Raw genomic sequence first — 21,953 nt, 5'->3', positions numbered from 1 at the left:
CGCCGAGGCAGGAATAGCTGAACTTGCCATCTGGACGAGCTGGAGGCATCGCATCACAGACCCACACACGAGCAGTACAGGGTGGCTGCGGGCCACGGCACACTGTGACAAAGACATCTGTAGTCCGGTCATATCACATCCGGCATCTCGCCCCCCGGCCGCCCCTGGAGCCTGAGGGGCATGTCGTGGCTGACCCAACGCGTAGCTAGGGTCTGCACATGCTTGATGGCCAGGCTGGGGAGACTACAAGGATCTATATTATCCAGCCTGTCAATAGAAGATCACAGGATCTTAAAATCTTGCGCAAAAGGCAAAAAACAGAAAGTGGCTTTTAGCTGCATCGGTTATCACTAAAGAGCCAACAAAATGGTATCAGGCTGATACATGCAGCTGCAGGTATAACCCCTTCAAGCCACGAACGCAAATTTGCATACGGTTGGCATGAAGGGTTTAGAATAGAAAAGGGAAGTTAAAGACAGATCAAATCTTCCCAATGGAGACACAGGTCATAATAAAAATGTGAGGGGACAGCTCTTCCCTAAACTATCAAAAAATAAATAAAGTATGCAACAGGTTTAAAGTTTTCCAAATTATTCATCTTAAAGCAAATACTTCTCTATCCTAAGACAAAGTGGTCAATATGATTGAGCTTATTCTTGATAATTATAGCCAACAAGCTGCCATTTATGTTACCGACAACATTAAATGATGATATGCATTATCTTTCATCTGTTTCTTGGCACTAGTTTTAAACTAACATATAATTAAAGTGATAGCCTACCTGTCCCCAAAATGTCACAGCATCTTCCACATGAGACACATACACATTCTCTACTGTAAAGGAAAAACATACAATTTAGAGAGAAAGCAAATCAAAGATACCGTGTTTCCCCGAAAGTAAGACAGTGTCTTACTTTCTTTTTATCCCCAAAAGCCCCACTATGTCTTACTTTCGGGGTATGTCTTATATTGGAAAAAAATTGTCGAATTTTTTGTTTTAACCATAAAATTAACATTTATTAACAACCTGAACAGTATTGTATTCACCACAAACAGTTTTGCATACGGTAGGCGCGTCCTAAGCCGTCAAACAGCTCATGTGGGCACAGCAAAATGCAAACCTGTACCTACACCTGTATCTAACCCAGTGTGATACAGTACCACCTGCTGTATTTAATCCAGTGTGACACCTGCTGATACCCACTGGGTTACATACAGCAGATGATACCCCAGTATGCCAGTGTGTATGTTTTACTGATGTATGATTAATACTGTGTGCATTACCGTATTTTAAGCAGGAGGCGGCAGTGACAAGTGCAGGGGACGGCGCGGTGACGTATGGAGAGGGGGACGGCTCAGGCGTGGGCAGGAGGCGGCGCTCATTAAGATCAGAGGGAAATGGCAGACGCAGCGACGTATGGAGAGGGGGACGGTGCGGACGTGGGCAGGAGGCGACGCGCAGCTAGATGAGAGGGAGGCGGCAATACCCCCGTGTTTCCCTGAAAGTAAGACATATGTCTTACTTTCGGGGTACGGCTTATATTAGCCGACCCCTCTGAAACTCCCGATACGTCTTACAATCGGGGGTGTCTTACTATCGGGGAAACACGGTATATATAATTAAAGCTGACCTTTCACCAAGTGAGCTCACTGCTCTCTCTATATAATCTCCCCCCTCTTTGCACAATTGTATATTAATACGGTTTGTTTCGTATACTTTTTCCTGGATTACGGACTTATTCCTCACCTAGACAAAGGCTCGCACAGCGTTTTAGGATTGCTCTGTCACAAATCCCGAGAGGCTTTAGGACAGTATTAGTACCTAAAAATCTTGTGCCTGCACAACAGCAAGACAGCCGGGGACAAGCTGTGAATATCAAGAAATGACAGCAAACCTACAAAAATCTAATTGGCTGAACAGGAAAAAACAAAAAACAAATAAAAAAAAACCTGTGTAAACATCAAGTGCAAGAAAGACAGTGCTGAACTATCTAGTCAAGTGATCGTGTTTTTTTTTTTTGTCCGACTTTAGTTTTCAATGGGCAAGTGGTTGAGGTTATATTGGCCCATTTACATTACCTTTGTTGTATGAAGAAGAATCTCCATCCATGCTGCAATGCTAGAAAAAAAAAAAAAAAAAAATGGTATTAAAAGCAATTTTGCAAGATCAAAATAAAGAAAAAAAACAAACATGTATTGGTAGTAAAATTAAAAGAAAAAAAATAAAATAAAAATAATAATAATTGTCTAGGCTAAACAAAATCACTTTTGTAGTTTTAAACTGCAGAGCAGGGTAAATCCCCTCTATGGAGACAGTTGACATCTCCACTACAAGTCACCTGAAGCAAAATGCCTGAGGCTGGGTTCACATTGGCGAGATCACGTGATTTGCACCACCACAAAACATGCAATGTCTGTGTGATGCAAATTCAGCCATAGCCAATTTCAGATGGGTTCACATCCATGCAATCAGATTCATGGCCAAATTGATAGATCAAACTGAGATACGCAAACCGATTGTATCAACGCTCCCAGTGGTTCGAATAAGGCAGTGGGAACTGCCTGCGAGATGGGTGCGATGCGAGAATTTGCAGGACTTCCCAAACTGCACTGATGTGAACCGAGCCCAAACCTCAAAATAGTTCCGCAGCTTTTTATTGTAGCTTGAAAAAGGCAGATCTCTTTAAGCGTTTTTTTGGGGTTTTTTGTTCCACAAAAATGTACGATTGTGGGGTTTGGGTGTTCTAGCGTGGTTGTTGCGCATTTGAGTGTTTTTCTGCTCAAAATACAATAATTACATAAAAAGAACTATAAACAAATAGTCATAAATAAAAATAACCTTAACCCCATCCCCTATTAACACCCAATAACCACAATCTCCAATCTTAATATTAACCCCTAATCCTCCTAACCTAACAAAAATCGAAGTTATTTACCTGTAATGTTTTTTCCAAGGGTCTTTCAGGACAGCACACTTGAGACCTTGGCTCCTCTCTTCCCAGGAAACACCGTCTCCACCAGATCTTTAAGCCACCCCTTCCCTCCAGCCCCTCAGTTTTTGCACGAGAGCCTCTGGCCAAACTAGGGAGACATAAGAACACATCATACCAACCTTCATATTCCTGTAGCTCTCACGTCCTAGTGACATATTAATTTCAGTGGGTACCGGTGCTGTCCTGAAAGGCTCTTGGAAATAATGTTACTGGTAAGTAACTTCGATCTTCCCCATTTTGTTTTTCAGGACAGCACACTTGAGGGGATAAGCGAGCACCCTCCCTAGGGTGGGACTACTGCTTGCAGGACTTTACACCCAAAGGCCTTGTCCTGGACAATAAGTCCAGTCTGTAGTGCTTAATGAAAGTCTTAAAGCTTGACCATGTTGCTGCCCTGCAGATCTGATTGGATGTAGCACCAGCACACTCTGCCTGTGACGTTGCCATGGCCCTAGTGGAATCGGCCTTCGTACCTTCCAGGACCTCCACCCCCTTTGCTATATAGGCCTGACTGATAGCCAACCTTAGCCATCTGGCTATAGTATGTCTAGAGGCTTTGGACCCCTTCCTAGCCCCTGAAAAAGAAACAAAACAAAAAAGAATCAGATTTCTTACACTGTTCCGTAATCTCCAGGTATTTTAGTACACATCTCCCGACATCTAACCTGTGGAAGACCTGCTCCTGTTCCCTTACAGGATTTGAACAAAAAGTGGGCAAACAGATTTCTTGGCTTCTATGAAATTTAGAAGCCACATTTGGCAAAAAGGGTGGATTTGTTTTCAACAATCTGATCTGGAAAGACTTGAAGGAAAGGTGCCCTCCTCAAGAGGGCTTCTAAGCTCACTAACACTCCTTGCGGTAGTGATTGCTACCACAAAAACGTTCGAGGGTTAAAAATTTTACTGTACAAGACTCAATAGGCTCAAAAGGATCCTCTGTAAGAGCCTGCAATACTAGGGAAAGATCCCAAACAGGAAAGGGATGGAAGCTGACTGGTCTCTGCCTACTTAACCCCTTGCAGACTCCCTCATGACGATGTACGTCAGAAGAATGGCATGGGCAGGCAAAGTAACGTACACTACGTTACTTGCCTCCCGCAGGAGGTGCCCAAGGCAGTTGGCATCGCTGCGGGAGCGATCCGTGCTGAGGGGGAGGCCACCGATTCATGGCCACCCCCTCGCGGTCGCTCCCGGCGAATGAAAAGATTCCTCTGCTGCTGTAAACAGCGGCAGAGGAAGTGATGTCATCTCTCCTCGTGAAGCCTTTTCATTCCGCCTCCCATGGAGAAGACATCCAAAGTCAGTTGCACCAACACAACACTTACAGTAGAACACAGGGGCACACATTTCACCCCCCCAATCGCCCCCTGCACCCCCTGTCACAGTGACACCAATAGCAGTTTATTTTTTTTTATTTTTTTTTACCGATTACTGCATTGGTGCACTGTGACTGCAATAATTGTTAAGGCACTTAGGGTTAGCCCCCTTTAGGTCTAGGGTACTGCCCTAACCCCCAGTAATAAAGGTTTAACCCCGTGATCACCCACGTCATCAGTGTCACCAAGTGATCGTTTTTCTGATCACTGTATTAGGGTCACAGGTGACGCTACTTAGGGAAGTATTTAGGTTCACCAAAGCTTTTTATAGCGTCAGGTACCCCCATGTACTACCCAACAAAGGTTTTAACCCCCGATTGCCCCCTAGTTAACCCTTTCACCAGTGATCACCGTATAACTGTTACGGGCGACGCTGGTTATTTTTTTTAAAGTGTCAGGGCACCCGCCATTTATTATCTAATAAAGGTTTAACCCCCTGATCACCCGGCGGGTGATACAAGTTAGGTTTTAGGGTCTGCGTCGCCCCAGGCGTCAGGTTAGTGCCAGTACTGCCAACATCCAGGCACGCAGCATACACCTCCCTTAGTGGTATAGTATCTGAACCGATTGATATCTGATCAAATCTATACTAGCATCCCCAGCAGTTTAGGGTTTCCAAAAACGCAGTGTTAGCGGGATCAGCCCAGATACTTGCTAGTCCCATGTCGTCAAGATCTTCTTCTGCAAGACTCTGGTGTGAAACTGGGCATACGGTACCGCCTCAAAAAGGAGGCTACCATCAGTCCCAGGACTCGCATGCCGAAGCGTAGCAACGACCATCTGTGGTTCATCAGCAATTTTACCACGGCTCTGAGAGTCTGAAGCTTGTCTGAATGGAGAAACACTCTCGCTTCCATGGAGTCCAGCAGTAAGCCTAGGTATTCCAAGTGTACAATCACCAACTTTTTTAGGTTCAACAGCCACCCAAATTCCAAGGTCTGTATGGTGATCGCCACATCCTCCTCTAATTCTGAGGCGGAAGATGCTCTCAGGAGGAGATTATCTAGGTATCCCACGATTGCGATCCCACGTTGCCACAGCAACGCCAAAACAGGAGCCAATACCTTGGTAAAGACTCGGGGGGGGGGGGGGGGGCCCCCGATGCCAAACCAAAAAAGGGAAAGCCACAAACTGGCTTCCCCGACTGCGAATTGCAGAAATTTTTGATGCCAAAGGCATATGGGTATGTGCAGGTATGCATCCTGGATTTCTAAGGACTCCAGGAAGTCCCCTTGATGGAGTGCAGCGACTGCTGAGCAAACTGATTCCATTCTGCACCTCTGTACTTTCACAAAGTAATTGAGGGCTTTCAGGTCCAAGATTGTAGTCCCCAAAAAGGGGTACGTCCAAATAGGTTTGAGAAGAAATCCTGGAAATTTTCAGAGTCCGGAACAAGTATTCTCACCCTGCGACTCAGCAGATCCCTTACCGCCCCCAATAGGACCTCCCGGCGAGCCGGGGGTACGGGTATGCTGGAGGGGAAGTTTCTTTTTTGCGGCCAAGAGAGGAACTCTATCTTGTAGCCCGAGGAAATCCGATCGCAGACCCATTGGTCGGACAGCCATGAAGCCCACCGGGCTGCAAACTCCAAAAGGCGACCCCCCATCCGTGTTTTGCGGGAGGGGCAAACCTTCATGCAGTAGCACTTTCGCTCGCAGGCTTGTGGTTCCAGGGACACTTTGGTCCTTCAGAGGTCGTCCTGTCAGGCTGGGGACGCTTGGTCGAAGCCCTGGGCGGACGGAAAAGCCATTTGTGAGCGGAGAAAGAGGGCCCTTGCCTACGGCATGGCTCCTTAGCCTTCCTGGCCTGTGGGAGTAGTGCATTCTTACCACCTGTGGCATTTTTAATAATGTCATCCAAAGAGGCTCCAAAGAGCCAGTCGCCAAAGAAGGGAAGTGTGACACAAGCGCGGATGCCAGTACTGGTCGCATGGTTGACCCCACAACCATAAAAGAACGAGCCACTGCCTTGGCGCTACTGTAGTCAAAATAAGTCAGACACAGGAACACCTTAGGTGAACAGGATGTCTGGACGAAGCAATACACCAATATTTGTGAAACGCTTTGACGTCACGTCCGCCAGGATGTCACGCAGCGACACGCTGCGAAGAGGATCCCCCATGAAGCCGTAAGCCGATAGCGACAGATCGTGGGAAATACGAACTGGTCCAGCGGGTCTCAAGGCCGACACTGATGTATGAATACACGCAGGATTGCGGCGCTAAGTGAGACATGGTAAAAACCACTCGTGACCCGAAGGCTCCACCAAGGATTAAGCAGATCAGTCTATTACACGCAAGTAACTGTATATTGCTGGCCAACTTATTTAGGTTACCGCTGTCCTTAAGCGGATGTCATGAACAGGCATGCACAAACAGCTTGACAAATTTGTTAAGGGACTGCACTTTTCTGCCCTCCATGTATGCGTTTACCCTGTTGGAATTCTCCAAGTGATCATACAGCGGCATTGTTTCTGACCCTCCACAGTCATTCAAGCCCCAATGGTTATTGATTGGTCCATACTTATTAAATTTTTGGGCCGTAAGGTAGGATGAAATACTGGACCTTGTGCGAGAAGGTCTGGACTCCTACTGCTATATTTATGATCTCGGTAAATCAAGATCTTCTGGGACCCACTGGGGCCAACAGAATCACCTCCTTTCAAAACTGCTTAATCCCGCGGAAGTAGCAGAACTGGAGGAAATGCATAGATCAGTGAAAACTGATCCCATGGGAAGACTGATGCGTCTGCTCCGCCTGCTAGCAGACTACTTGTTCTCGACACAAAGTTGTCGACTTTGTTGTTGAATCTGGACGCGAATAGGTCCATGTCCAGAATACTCAATTTCTGACATATCGCTAGGAAGATGTCGGGTTGAAGAGATCATTCTCCCGCCAATAACTGTTGGCGACTCAAGTAGTCCGCCTAACAAATCTCTTTTCCTGAAATGAAAAATTGCTGATAGGCAAGGAATGTTGTGTTCTGCCCAATCTAGAACATGATTCACCTCTTTTTGGGCTGCACGACCTCTCGTGCCCCCCTGGTGATTGATGTAAGCCACCGCCGTGGCCTTGTCAGAGTGAATCCTGACAGAACAATCCCGTAATCTGGCCGTCCCAGATTCTAGGGCCAGCCTTCTGCCGGAATCTTCCAAAAAGTTGATAGACAAGGTCCTCTAACCAGGACCATCTCCCCTGGACAGAATCTTCTTCCAGGGCTGCTCCCCAGCCTAGAAGGCTGGCATCTGTTAACACCTTCCAGGATACAGGTAGAAAAGATTTTTCCTTATGCTGGATAACCACCACCAATTTAGACTCTGACTTGCGTCAGGAGCCAAGCGTATTGGAAACAAACAAGGCCTGAATCTTTTTATTCCAGACCGACAGGATGGTGTTTTGAAGCAGTTTTTGAGCAAAAACTGCGCATAAGGGACAGCCTTGAAGGAGGCCACCATTTCCCCTAACAATCTCGTGCACAGCCGAGGATTTTTATTTGTTTTTATAAGTTTGAATTAGTCCTACAATTGAACTGATTCTTGTCTGGGGTAAGACTACCTTCTTCTGTATGGCATCTATAGCCAGCCCCAGGTACTGTAATCTCCTTGATGGTTTTAAGGAGAATCTTCCTAGGTGTGATCTATTAAAAGTAGATCTTCTAAAATAGGCTAGGACCATTATGCCTTGATCCCTTAATCTGGCTAAAGGAGGTGGTACCAGAATCTTTCAGAACACCCCGTGGTGCTGTGGCTAAACCGAATGGCAGGGCCACAACTGAAATGATGATTTTATATTTCAAAAACGCAGACATTTCTGGTGTGCGGTAAAATTTGGCACATCGAGATATGCATTTTTGATATCAATTAAAGCCAAAAAAACTCCCCTCCTTGCAGAATGGACACAACCGATCAGATTATGAAAGGATCGGATGTTTAAGTGCCGATTCAGAGCTTCGAGCTCTAGAATGGGTCTTATTGCCCCGTTTGATTCTGGAACCGTAAAAGGTTTAAAAAAAAAAAAAAAAAAAAAAAACTGCAGAAATCCATCTGTCTTGACATTGTTCCTTCCAGATCTTGAGAATTGCAGGACCTTCCCCCCTCCCCCACCCGAACGAGTGGGGTCCCCCTTCATGAGAAGGCTTTAGCATTCTGCTTTGTGGGTTTTCTGCCAAGATCTTTTCTGACCCTGGTGCTGCCCTTGGAAATTTTCATTGAGGCCATGGAGACTGCCTAGAGGCTGATGCCCCTGGCCTAGGAGAGGCAGCATGATTAAAAGGAGAAATATATGAACCTCTTTACTGGTAAAAAAAAAAAAGTTTTCCCCATTAGCGGTCCTTTGGATGTACAGATTATCCATGTCTAAATAGCCTTATACCATTAAGGGAGAAAACTGGCTACAAACTTTTTACACGGTGCTTCGGCTGATCAATTTTTCAGCCACAGATCTCTGCGAGAATGCACTAGTCCAAGCATAAGCCATAAGGCTTAAATGATAGAGTCTTTCATAGAACCTACTGTGAGACATAGTGCTTCGGATACACCAGCCCATTGCTGGGCCTGCAGATCAGGCAAAATTTCAGGCATCTCCACAAACTGTTCCTTGATTGACTGAGATACATCAATTGCAGGAAGAACCGGCTGTGCTACTGAGCTTGCTAAAGTCATATTGTTTTTAGAAAGAAGAAGTTCCAACTTTTTATCTGTCGGATCCTTTAACATGAGTGCATTATCCACCGGACATGTGAGACTCTTGCTCACTGAGGCGATTGCAGCATCAATTGCTGGAACACCCCCCCCCCCCCATTTTCTTCATAGAAATCCTCTTCCATAGATAAAGTGTGGAACATTTTTTGGGAGGATAATATTGTTTATCCGGATGTTCCCATTCAGAATACATAAGCTTTTTTAGCCGTTCATGAATAGGAAAAAAACACCCTCAGATGGGGGAGGTTCTAATGAACCCAATTAGGAGGTAGGTTCCTCAAGAGCCTGTGCTGCAGGCAGCAAAAAAGGTTAAGTGAGGGAGTACACAAGCAACCTGTCTTGTGATGCTACTCCTTCCATATTAGGATCCTCCAAAGAGGATAAATAAATATCTTCCAAATATTTGTGAAGATCTACCTGATCTCCAGCCTCCTGCACCTCAACAAGAGGGTCCTGAGGACTAGATGGGAATCTCCTATGTTTAGGCCCCCCTATGGAGAGACATCATAGCATTAATCTTCTTTTCAAATTACAAATGGTAGAAGAAAAAAAAAAAAAAACGTTTGTATGATATATACAGGGACGAAGTGGAAATGGATGAAATGGAGGTCAATGGTGAAAACCATTGACCTCTTTAGACAAGTTCCTGATCCCATTACCATTCGTAGCCTGAAGCATAAAGCAGGAGTGTCATGGTTATGCAGTAATCTTGCTTACCTCATGTGTTCAGACTAAGAGGCCAGCCACTTCCACCTGGTGGTTTTTATATCCTCTCCTCTAAGCATGGCTCCACCCCAGGCCCCATCAGGGAACCCTATATTAACCTGTGCACTGCAAGCCAGCGGTGCTGATCAACCATTGTGTATCCATTGTGTGTTTGGCTTCCTGTTTCCTGCTTGCCGTGTGCTCTACAACCATCCCTATCTGCCTGTGACCCTGAACCTTTGGCGTGTACTCTGTTGTTCCTGTCTGCTAGTTGCCCTGACCTCTGCATTATCCCCTTACTATCCTTGTTGTCCCAGCCTGCTGCTTCTTTCTCCTGTAGTCTGAGCATGAGCTGTGAGACCCAAGGGGCCACGACCTGGAGCCAGACTGCAGCGAAGTCCATGCTCACCACTGGAGGCTCTGGCAAACACCTGCTGGCTCTTAGACTCCGCGCCCTGGGGAATCTATGCTCCAGCTCCCATTGGGATCTGTGTTCGTGATCCTGTAGACCTGCGTCCTGAATCTCCCTGGGTACAATCTGCAGCAGTCAGTCCTAAGGTCCACTACCTAGCGGTGCACTTTCAACTCCTACGGAGTGCATCTGTCACCTGGTCTCAGGTGACCTGACACAGAGGCACTACCAGCAAAAGAATGTACATGCATACTGCTAGGCTATAGTTCAGCACCATCAGCTGCTATTAATCCTAGGTAAAGTATAATGTGCCAAAGGGACATTCTCTGTCCCTCCACCGCCAGCAGCAGCTTCACACACACACACACACACACACACACACACAAAATCAACTTCCTGCACGTGTGGCCAGCTTCCGACGCCATTAGCCATACACCCCACACTAATTACCCCCCCATTTCCTTGCAAGGATAAGTGCTTTCCTGTGCAAGGGGTGCCCTGTGGAACATGCAGGCATGGTGGGGGGAATAAATACTCCCCTGAGCGGTCTTTTGTTTTGTTTTTTTGAAAGAGAAAGTAGTTTGTCATCCTATCACCCAAAGGGCAACAAACAATTTTGGGGGCACAGGAAGAGAAGCAGACCCTCCTTACCGGAGGATCTGTTGTGGCCGGAGAAGAGGAAATGTGAAGGCTTCTGTGCTGTTTCCAGTGCCAGGTCAGTGAGCGCTCAATACAGTCCCCAGTGGTGACACATAGGCATGACAACATAATACATAGGAGAAATTCCTGAGAAAATCTCCCTTACTCTTACTTGGGCTCAGAGACCTTTAGGAAACCTTCAGGAACAAGGGAACCTCAGATTACCTACAATCCTGGACCAGCGACAGCACCCTGCCAGTAAAAGCTTTATGGCCTTACTAACAAAAAGTACTGGATCCCAGGGTCCAGCTCTCTAAAAGAGAAGCGTTCGCAAGCAAAACTTTGTTTCTTCGGACACGAGGCCTGGGTACCATCCATTTAGCCCATGAAAGGACATCAGAACAGATCCGGTCAGCATGGCTAGCCCCAGCAAGGAAGCTACCAGTGGAGCTTAGCACAGCGCATCTTTCCTTGTGATTAACACCTTAGACACTGGCATAAAAACTGACTCCTCCCAGTAGTGGGAGGGGTTATATAGGGAGTACACTTCTTGCCTTAGGGCATGCCAGTGTCCATCACCTATCAGTGGCCCTATAACCCACATAGTAACTACTATGGCTCCGTGTCCCCTGAAGATAGAAAGAAAGGCTTCCTTTCTGGGTCTCGCCATTCCTTTTTAATGGTATCTACTAGGACCTCATGTACCGGAAAGACCTTTTTCTTCTCTCCAAGCCCCTTATACAACTGTTCATGGGAGACAGATTTTTTTTTTTCTCCTCTTGGATACTTAATGTGGTGTGGATTGCTCCCAAGAGCTCTTCCACTTCACCAAGGAGAGTTTGTATCGGGAGGTTTTAGAGGACTTGCCATCCACCTTCTCTTTGTCTGACTCCCTTGAAGAGTCTGAGGATGCTCTATCAGGATCATCCTCTAATGCCACTCTGGTGCCACCAGGTAACCCTTCACTGATGGAGGGACCTGCTAAAGGGCCAGGTGTGACATCTTGCTGCGCTGGCAGAGGACTAGCTGGGGGTTGTATAGGCTGAAATTTTTCAAACGCTTTAAAAGATCGAAAAGTGCTGGAAAACTCTTTAACAGAAGCCTCCAGGTCAGAACTTTGTTGCGTAGAATGTTCCTCAATGCAACTCCTGCACAAAACCTTTCCCCAGGATTCCCCTAAAGCACTCCTACATGATCGTCACTTTTTTCGTGGACCCATGTGAGAGCTTGGATTTTTCAGTGGACTTGTCCTGAAACGACAAAACCCAGCACAGCATCAGCTCCTGCTAGCGTAAAAATAAACACCAGACCGACACCAGGAGTGCACCCCCTGGACCAACCACCACCAGGGTCCCAGACGTACACATCTTCATCTCTGACCACCAAGAGGGGGGGTTCACCCATGGAGCTCGGTGGGATGATGGTAAGGGAACACCACCCCAGGGTTCCACTTACCTTAGAGTGACTGGTGCTGGCGTCATCCGGCACATAATGGGAACTGTCAGTCTTCAACATTCCTCAGCCCAGAAAGAGTGGTCCACCTCAGGCTGCTCCTCTAGCTGTCACTACAGCTTCAATGGAGCCCACACCAGCCGTTGCGCCACTCATTTTATGTCCCGCAGCTGGAACCGGAAGTCATGGGTCAACTGGAAATGTCCACCCCACGCCGGAAAGGACGCTGCCCGTCATTCGACCCAGCCTTGAGCACCATGCTAGCTGCCCTAGAGCAAGGGGGGACACAGACACTTCCACATAACCTTCCCCAGGCAGGGGAAAATGAATGACCGGGCCTCCCTATTCCCCCAGGGAGGACAGGGAGCACAATGCCAACGTAGGTAACGGACTCCCCAGCCCTGCTGCCGTGTATGAGAGACCTCGGTCTCTCCCTTTCAGGATGACACAGGCCTTCGCCTCCCCAGCTGAAAAGGCCCAGGTTCCTAGTGATGTCTCCTCACTGGAGGAAAACGCCAAAACTGACGGGCTGGAGGGAAGGAGTGGCTTAAAGATCTGGTGGAGGCAGTGTTTCCTGAGCAGGGAAGAGCCAAGGTCTCAAGTATGCTGTCCTGAAAGACGAAATAGGGAAATATTATAATACGTAAACGCACACAATAACCTAACCCTAACCTTTAAAAAAAAAAAAAAAATGAAAAAAAATTAATAACTCATACATAAAAAAGTGGATGAAAAGCTGAACAACATAGCAACAAATGATGAAACATAACATTTTATCAGTTGGCTAATAAAGAGCCAAAGCTCAAAGATGATTTAAAAGCGCTGTAGAAAACGCTCACACACCCAAACACCTGAAAAAAAAAAAAAAACACGACAAGGGTAAAAATGCAGCCTAATTATCCCCTAATTTAAAGATTATGTAAAATGGATAAATTTAGGTCTGCAAATGAAGTCAGTTCAAAGGCAACCTTGTCAAGTAAAAACTTTTTTTTTGGACATGGTAAAATTGTTCCCGTTTATCCCCTTATTAACCTTTAATTTACTCTAATCAGCCTTATTAACTCCTTATTCTCCTCCATTTAATTTTTTTTTTTTTTTTTTTTGAAGAAAAGTGAACTTTATTCAAACAAAGCATACAGGTCAGCTTATAGCGTACAGTCCGTCAATAGAATATCCATGTACATACATCAATCAGAATACAAATCTCCACATAATGGGCATGTGCAAGAAACGTGCATAGAATTCGTCAACTTCTGCGCCAAATTGCACAGCGTTTGGTAAGGGGAGTTGGGGGGGGGGGAAGCGGGGAAGGGTACCAATAGTAAAAGGGGGGAAGAAAAACAGTACAGGGTCCCAGAGGCAAAAGGGAGACATTACCAGGGAAGGGGAAGTGCGGGGGGGAGGGGGGGGGAGGGAATGCAGGAGAGGGGCAAGGGTGAGCCAAAGGCCAGACAGAGGGGAGAAGGAGGGGGGGGAAGGGGCGGAGGGGGGACAGGGAAAGGGAAAGGGGGTCATCTGGAGAACAAGTAAGAAACACCAACGCACGTCTCTTGCTTCCCGCCGTTGGATCATCAATCCCCATCTGGATCAGGGGGAGTCGCCTCCAATGACAGGGAGCCCCACGAGTCTATCCAAGAGGACCAGATTTTGTCAAATGTTTGCGGACAATATCTATTGATATATGTAATCTTATACAGCGGTAATACAACATTCAAGGTATTTCTCCAAGCAGTGACGGTGGGTGGGAGCTCAGACCTCCATTTCAATAACACCTCCCTTCGAGCGTAGTATGTAGCAAAGGCCACAAACAGTCTCCCATATTTCCCTACAGCATGGTCATCCACCACATTCAAAAGCATAAGTTCTGGCTTCAACTGGAGAGAGCTTTCAGCAGTCTGATTAATATCAGTCAGAACCTGTTCCCAAAACTCTTGTAGCGCTGGGCAGGACCACACCATGTGCATAAAGGTGGCCTCCTCACTACCGCATCTAGCACAGGTGGGGGACCTATCCCTGTAAATAGCCGCCAATCTCTGCGGCGTATAATAGGCCCGATGCAAAAATGTCAACTATATAAAACGGTCCCTAGCCGAGATCAAAGTCGAGACATAAGACAGGACTCCCAATCTTCCACCCCCAGGGACGGCATGTCCCTTTTCCATTTAGTGTATAGCCGGGGCAGTTTGGGCGACTGTCAGGTGAAAATAAACTGTGGATAGGGGAGCCAGTAGAAGCTTAGCAGTCAACAGCGTCTCAACCGGATCCTTCCCAAGGACCACCCCACCCGGGAATTGATGCTGAAAGGCATGCCTCAGCTGTAGAAATCGAAAAAACATCCAGTTTGGCAGATCAAATTAAGGGCCGGTGCACACAGCGATGCGCGGCGAGGCAAGTCGGAGACCAGCGCGGACCTCAGCGGCGACTTGCAGAGGACTTCTGTATAGAAGTCAATGCAAGTCGCCCCCGAAGTCGCCCCAAAGTAGTACAGGAACCTTTTTTCTGAGTCGGAGCGACTCGAGTCGCTCCTCTCAGAACGGTTCCATTGTACAGAATGGGGGCGACTTGCGGGAGCGAGGCGAGGCGAGCCGTGTCGCCTCGCCTCGCGCCGCAGTGTGAACCGGCCCTTAGCGTTAAGTTCCGGGAACGTACACAGCCTACCCCCCATCACTACGTGTTTTAAAGTCACAATCCCCTTCCTGGCCCACACCTGCGGGTCCAGGATACTCCGAAAATGAGACAGATTCGGATTACCCCACAGGGGCATATGGGGGGAGACCACACCAGGAGTCCGATGGATCGTCCTAGCCCGGCACCTCACCCTAACAGTTGTGCGCATCAGGGTAGTAATGTTGGGGTGCGCTCCGACACCTCGATAAAGCAAATTACTTAGAGTTGCGCAAGACGCCAGAATCGCGGCCTCCAGGGTCACCGCTGGGTTGTCCCTCGGCTGCGAAAACACCCACCGGGGCAGTAACCAACACCGCCGCCCAGTAGTAGCGCTGGAAGTCGGGAAGGGCGAGCCCGCCCTGCCCAACCGCCAGCTGCAGGGTGGACGGTGCCAAACATGGCACCTTGCCCAACCATACAAAGGAGGTGACTATAGACTTTATCTTGTTGAAGTAGGCCACAGGGATCACAAATCGGGCTATTTCTAAATAGGTAGAGAAACTTCGGCAGATAAACCATTTTAATAAGGTTCACTCTACCCACCGGAGTCAGGGGCAGCGCCTTCCAGTCCATGCATCGCTTGGAGAAGTGGGTCAACAGCGGCTTCAGGTTAAGCTCCATATACCTAGCCATCGGACCACCCATCCAGATCGGGTTCTGCATAATGGGCCTAGGCCCGGTCGGGCTCAGAGGAGGAGACATCAGCCAGATACAGAAGAGCGTCGTCCACATACAAGGATATCTTCTCTACTACTCCCACCCAAATTCCCCGAACCGCGGACCCATCACGAATTTTGGTGGCCAGAGGCTCCACCGCCAGGGCAAAAAGCCCAGGGGACAGCGGGCATCCCTGTCGGGTACCCCTTCCCAGGGGGAAGGCCCGCGAGAGGGAGTTGTTAGTGCGTATACGAGCGGTCGGCAAGGCGTACATCAATTGCAGCCACTGAATAAACAGGTCCAAAACCAAATTTGCGAAGGACAGCCCAGAGGTAATCCCATTCTACCGAATCGAAAGCCTTTTCGGCGTTCGAGGACACCACCACACCCAGGCTGTCCTCCCGTGTTCTATCCATATGCATCCATATGCATAAGCAATCTACGTATGTTAATGTCAGTCCCTCTGCCCGGAATGAACCCAAAGCTGCGATTACCATGTTCAGGCGGCCCGCCAGAACCTTTGCCAGGATTTTCAGATCTACATTCAGGAGAGATATGGGCCGGTACGAGGAACACAGTTCAGGATTCTTGCCAGGCTTAGGGAGGACTACAATAACCGCCTCCGACATTGTCCCAGGAAGTACCCCACTGTCCCGCGCTTTCAACAGGACCTCTCTAAAGATGGGTAGAATATCTTCCGCATAGTGTTTAAAAAACTCTGCGGGGAACCCGTCCGGACCTGGCGTTTCCCCCCCCTGCAATGATTTGACAGCTCTTTGGACTTCTGACAGTGTCAGGGGACTATCTAGAGCTTCCCTCGCCGCGTCGATAAGACACGGCAGGTCCACTTGATCCAAATAGAGACTCAGTTCCTCCTCTGTATACTGGGCTCTAGAGCTATAAAGATCCTGATAGTAAGAGGCAAATCTAGCATTGATCTGAGACGGATCGGTTAGAACTTCCCCATCAGGTGACTGAATACGCGATATCGAGAACGGGGAGGAATGCTTTCTGGACGACCATGCCAACAGTCTACCATTGCGCTCGCCCTGCTCAAAAATTCTCTGGGTCTGATGGAGTAAACGGATTTTTGTAGCGGAGGCTCGTAGAAGGTTAACATCTCTCAGAGCTTCCCTGAAACAGGAGTACGCCTGAGGCGTACGATCACTAACATATCTAGACTCCATAAGTCGAACCCTATCCTCAGCTTCCAGAAGGCCTCTCCTAGCGTCCCTACGAACCCCACCAATGTGAGCTTGAAAGTGCCTGCGCATACAAACTTTGAAGGCATCCCATGTATCCGGAATGGGGACATCTCTATCCCGCATGTTCCAGAAAGCAGCAATATCCGCCTTACCCGGTATAGCTATCCGTGGGTCAGTGAGCCAAAACCTTGAGAGGCGCCAAAGGCTCTCTGAGGGGGGGCAGGATAATTCCAGCATCAGGGAGACTGGGGCATGGTCCGAGATCCCCCTGGGTAAAATGGAGATGTCCCTCACCTTAGAAAGGACAGGACCCTCCCCTCCCCCCCCCCCCCCCGAGTACAATAGGTCAATCCTGGAAAACGTCTTGTACGTCGCTGAGTGGCAGGTAAATGCCCTCGGCTGGGGGTGACGCCAACGCCAGTGAGGCTAAACACTTCGGCCCAGGCCCTCAGCACCGCAGTAGTGCTAGAGGACTGCGACAGTCTGTCCATTGCGGGGTCCGGGACCATGTTAAAGTCGACCATCAGCAGGATATTATCCGTGTCATATTGCGTGAGTTGTCACAATCTGGTATAATAAAGACACAGAGGCCGGTGGAGGTATGTACAAACCCACCAACACCATCTCCAGGGACATAATAGTAGCATGGATGATGACAAATCTCCCCATCGGGTCCACCTCCAGGGCCAAAAGTTGAAAAGATAGAGACTTACGGAGAAGAACACTTACTCCCCTCGCTAGGTTCGAATAGGTCGAGTGATAGGAGTGGCCCACCCAATTTCTGTGCAAACTCATAACTGCCCCCTGTTAGGTGTGTCTCCTGCAAAATACAAACGTAGGGAGAGTGCTTTTGCAAAAACTGGAACACCAGTGACCTCTTAATCTTAGAGTTCAGGCCCCTGGTGTTCCAGGATACAATTTTACAGGAAGACATTGAGCTCCACATACCACTCTATAGGTCTAGATCGAGCTCTCACCACATCGCCACCTCGTACCTGCTGTAATACTGTTTCAATGTAAGACATAAAACAGTTATGACATATACCAAGCTGACTCACACGACCACCAACATGTTGGAACAAAACAAAAACCTCAAACCCAACCCCCACCCCGCCACCCCCCACCCAACCCGGAGGGGGCTTCACTCCCAAACCAAAAAGGGGCAACAGGCCCCCGTGGGGACGTGCATTGCATGAGGGCACCAGAGTCCCGTTCTCTGAGATACAGTACATGGAGCGGGTAACGGAGTCCGTCAAGTCATTGCAAACATTTCTCCCGGCTGAGGCCGGGGGCATTAGGCTTAGGTTACAAATTGGCAAGGGGAATGGAAGGGCACAGGGGCCACTCGCACACAAGGCGGCCTCCATGGCCAGGTCCACAAATCCAAGAGGCCAGGGGTACTGCAACATGGGGGCCTCAGAAAAAGAACTGGCTCAGCAGGGCAGATAGTGGATTTCGGAGATAAGGCAAACCACAATTGGAGACAAACTAGACCAGGCCTCCCCTCAACAGGTTGCAGTCATCTCGTCCCCCACCCCTCCAGGACCCCCAAACAGACAGGATAACAGGAGACGTCTAAGCGGCTGGCAGAGTGCCTACCAAGTTCAGCGTGATGGTAGATCAAGGGCGACTAACTGGACAAGGGGGATGAAAAGGCCCGGGGGGGGGGGGGGGATGGCGCGTTCGCCCACAAGGCAGCAGCCATGTCCAGTTCCGCAGCTCCAAAGGGCCAGGGGCACGGCAGCACCGGGGGCCCCGTGAGGGCAACTGGCTCAGCAGGGCAGGTGGCGTAGTCCAAAAAAAAAAAAAAAAAGGGGGGGGGGAATCCACAATATACGTCAGGCCAGTCCAGGCCGCCCCTCCAAAGGTTTCAGTCAACTTTCCCCCCACCCCACCAAGGTCCCCAAGCAAACAGGGTATCAGGATATGTCCAAGTGGCCAGCTGAGTGGCAACAAAGTTCAGGTTACTGGTAGGTCAGTGCCTCCGCACTGTTTCAATCCACGAGGAGGCCTCTGCCGGGGAGGTAAAAAAATCTCACCGTCTCCCCATCTTCCACTCGCAGCCCGGCCGGGAAGAGCATACTATATTTCAATCCCCTGGAGCACAGCTTGGCTCGGACCGCATCAAGTGACCTGCGTTGGGGCTGTGTCTCCATGGTGTAGTCAGGGAATATCATTAGCCTCGCATTTTCAAACCTAAGTTCCTGAAGCGCCCTAGCACCACATCCCTGTCCTTGTAATGCAAAAGTTTAAAGATAAAAGGTGCGGGGTGGAGCACCTGGTGGGCCACGTGTAGCCGGCACACGGTGAGCCCGTACGACCGTAAAAAAGGGAGAGAAATGGGCCCTCGGCAGAAGCTCCTTAACCGCTTGCCGACCAGCACACGACGATGTACGTCGACAGAATGGCATGGGCAGGCAAATGGGCGTACATGTACGTCCCTTTAAAAATTTGCCGCCCTGCCATCGGGAGCGCGCCACCGGCGGCTCGCTCCCACGCTGGTCGGGACCCCCGTGAGTCCGGTCGCGGGACCCGCGGACTCGATCGCCGCGGGCATACCCGCGATCGTCTCACGGAGCGGCCAAATGAAGAAATGCCGTTAACAGCATTTCTCCATTCTGCCTAGCAACTAGTGACGCTGATCTCTGCTCCATGTGATTGGAGCAGAGATCAGTGTTCACTAAATGAAAGCCCAACCCCCCCACAGTTAGTAACACACCCCTAGGAACACTTAACCCCTACACTGCCACCCACTGGTTAACCCCTTCACTGCCAGTGTCATTTACACAGGAATCACTGCATTTATATAGCAGTGATTACTGTATAAAATGACAATGGTCCCAAAAATTTCTCAAAAATGTCCGATGGGTCCCCCACAATGTCGCAGTCACAATAAAAAAAAAAAAAAAAAAAAAAAAAAAAAAAAAAAAAATCGCTGATCGCCGCCATTACTAGTAAAAAAAGAAAAAAATATTAATAAAAATGCTATAAAAAACTATCCCTATTTTGTAAACGCTATAACTTTTGCGCAAACCAATCAATTGCTTATTGCGATTTTTTTACCAAAAATATGTAGAAGAATACGTATCGGCCTAAACTGGGAAAAAAGTTTTTTTTATATATTTTTGGGGGATATTTATTATAACAAAAATTAATGCGTTTTTTTTTTCAAAATTGTCGCTCTATTTTTGTTTATAGCGCAAAAAAAAAAAAAAAAAATAAAGTCGCAGGGGTGATCAAATACCACCAAAAGAAAGCTCTATTTGTGGGAAAAAAAGGACGTGAATTTTGTTTGGGAGCCACATCGCACGACCGCGCAATTGTCAGTTAAAGCGACGCAGTGCCGAATCGCAAAAAGCGGTCTTGTCTTTGACCAGCAAATTGGTCCGGTCTGAAAGTGGTTAAGCAGACATTCTATAAAGGTAACAGGGTCATTACCGTCGAAACCCTCCGGCAGGCCAACGATGCACAGATTATTGCGCCGAATCCGGTTCTCAGCTGTCGGCTAATTGCCAGCTCCCATCTTTTCACAGGTACTCAACTGTTGATGGTCCTGCTCGTCAGTCCTGCCTACTAAAGCCCCGTACACGCGATTACATTATTGGACGAATGATCATCTGGGGGTTTTTTTTGCGTGCTAATCTCAGATCGAATTTGATGAGTTTTCTAAAGTCACGAAAATTCCCGTGCGACGGGGAAAAAAAAAAAACGGAAGTGATGCCATGTGTTGTAATGCATTTGTATTGCATTTTTGAACGATTGCTGTGCTGATTAAATGAAAATCGTTTGCTCGGGCATCGTACGAAAAAAAAATTTGTGCACGTCCAATAGAATAATATCCGGTGAACCGTTATGATCGGCTCTATAAAGCTCTGTACCAATGATCCGATTATCGCGCGACTACTTTGAAAGAGGTATGATCTGTACGATTTTCGGATCGTGTGTACAGGGCATTAAGCCGTCTAGTCCAGAGGAGCTCCGCTTTCGCCTTGGTCACATCACAAGAAACCATCTCCTGCCATTCTGTTTAACCACCTCAATATAGTGCATTTTCACCCCCTTCCTGCCCAAGCCATTTTTCAGCGCTGTCAAACTTTGAATGACAATTGCAGTCATACAAGACTGTACCCAGATGAAATTGTTATAAATTTTGTTCCCACAAATAGAGCTTTCTTTTGGTGATTTTTGATCACCTCTGCGTTTTTTTTTTTTTGGTTTTTTAAATATTCCCTCCGTTTAGGCAGATTTGTATTGTACATATTTTTGGTTAAAAAAATAAAATAAAAAAAAAATTGAAAAAAAAAAAAAAAAAAAGAAACTCAATAAGCGTATATTGATTGGTTTGCGCAAAAGTTATAGCGCCTACAAAATAGAGGATAGATTTATAGCATTTTTATTTTTTTATTATTATTTTCTTTTTACTAGTATAAACATATCGGACACTCGACACATTTTTGGGACCACTCACATTTATACAGCGATCCATGCTATAAAAATGCACTGATTACTATATAAAATGGGACTGGCAGGGAAGGTGTTAATAGGTGGTGATCAAGGGGTTAATATGTTCCCTGGGAGTGATTCTAACTGTAGGGGGAGGGGATTCAACAGGGGGAGGAGACCGATCGTTTCTTTGTACTGAACACACCATCGATTTCCTCTCCTCTGACAGCACCGTGTCTGTGTGTGTGTGGTCCTGCTGTGTTACCGGTCAAACCCCCTGGTGGACCGCAAAGGCGAGGGCGGCATGACGTCCTCCCACAACAAGAGCTGCACCGCCTGGCTGTCAATTGACCGCCGGCGGTAGGCAAGCGTTTAAAGACCGGCTTTGCCGACATCCCTTCTGGCTCCAAATGCTGCTCGCTGTTCCACTACATTGATCCCTGACATCTGGCTTGGCTGACTATCCGTTCCGGTTACTGAACTTTGGTTATGTTTTGACCAAGTTTGTTCTTTTTACTATTATTACTAAACAAGTGTGATTTAACTATACTTCTGTCTCGGTCTTATTTCATGGTTTCTGATACTATTTTATAAACGACTGATAATTAACTAGATGCTGACCGCCGGCCGTCAAATGACAGCCAGGCGGCGCACCTATTGTGGCGGGAGTCATATGACGGCCTCCCGTTTAAACAGGGAATGCGC

At 47.8% G+C, this 21,953-nt stretch overlaps 1 protein-coding gene across 1 annotated transcript in view; it reads right to left on the bottom strand.

Annotated features, from left to right (window-relative positions):
* STK31 (serine/threonine kinase 31) overlaps positions 1-21,953 on the bottom strand; it is a 661,901-nt gene that overhangs the window by 583,720 nt on the left and 56,228 nt on the right. The window contains exons 2-3 of the mRNA XM_077491295.1: positions 2,080-2,119; positions 782-834 (exon numbers count right to left, since the gene is read on the bottom strand). Of these exons, the coding sequence (XP_077347421.1) occupies positions 782-834; positions 2,080-2,110 (84 nt within the window). The 5' untranslated portion in view covers positions 2,111-2,119. The remainder of the gene's footprint in view (positions 1-781; positions 835-2,079; positions 2,120-21,953) is intronic.

This window comes from Lithobates pipiens, unplaced genomic scaffold, assembly GCF_037356315.1.
Source record: "Lithobates pipiens isolate NorthernLeopardFrog02 unplaced genomic scaffold, aLitPip1_a1.2 Scaffold_19, whole genome shotgun sequence".
NCBI lineage: Eukaryota > Metazoa > Chordata > Amphibia > Anura > Ranidae > Lithobates > Lithobates pipiens.
The sequence above is the reverse complement of the archived record's forward strand: the minus strand, read 5'-3'. Positions and strand labels throughout refer to the sequence as shown.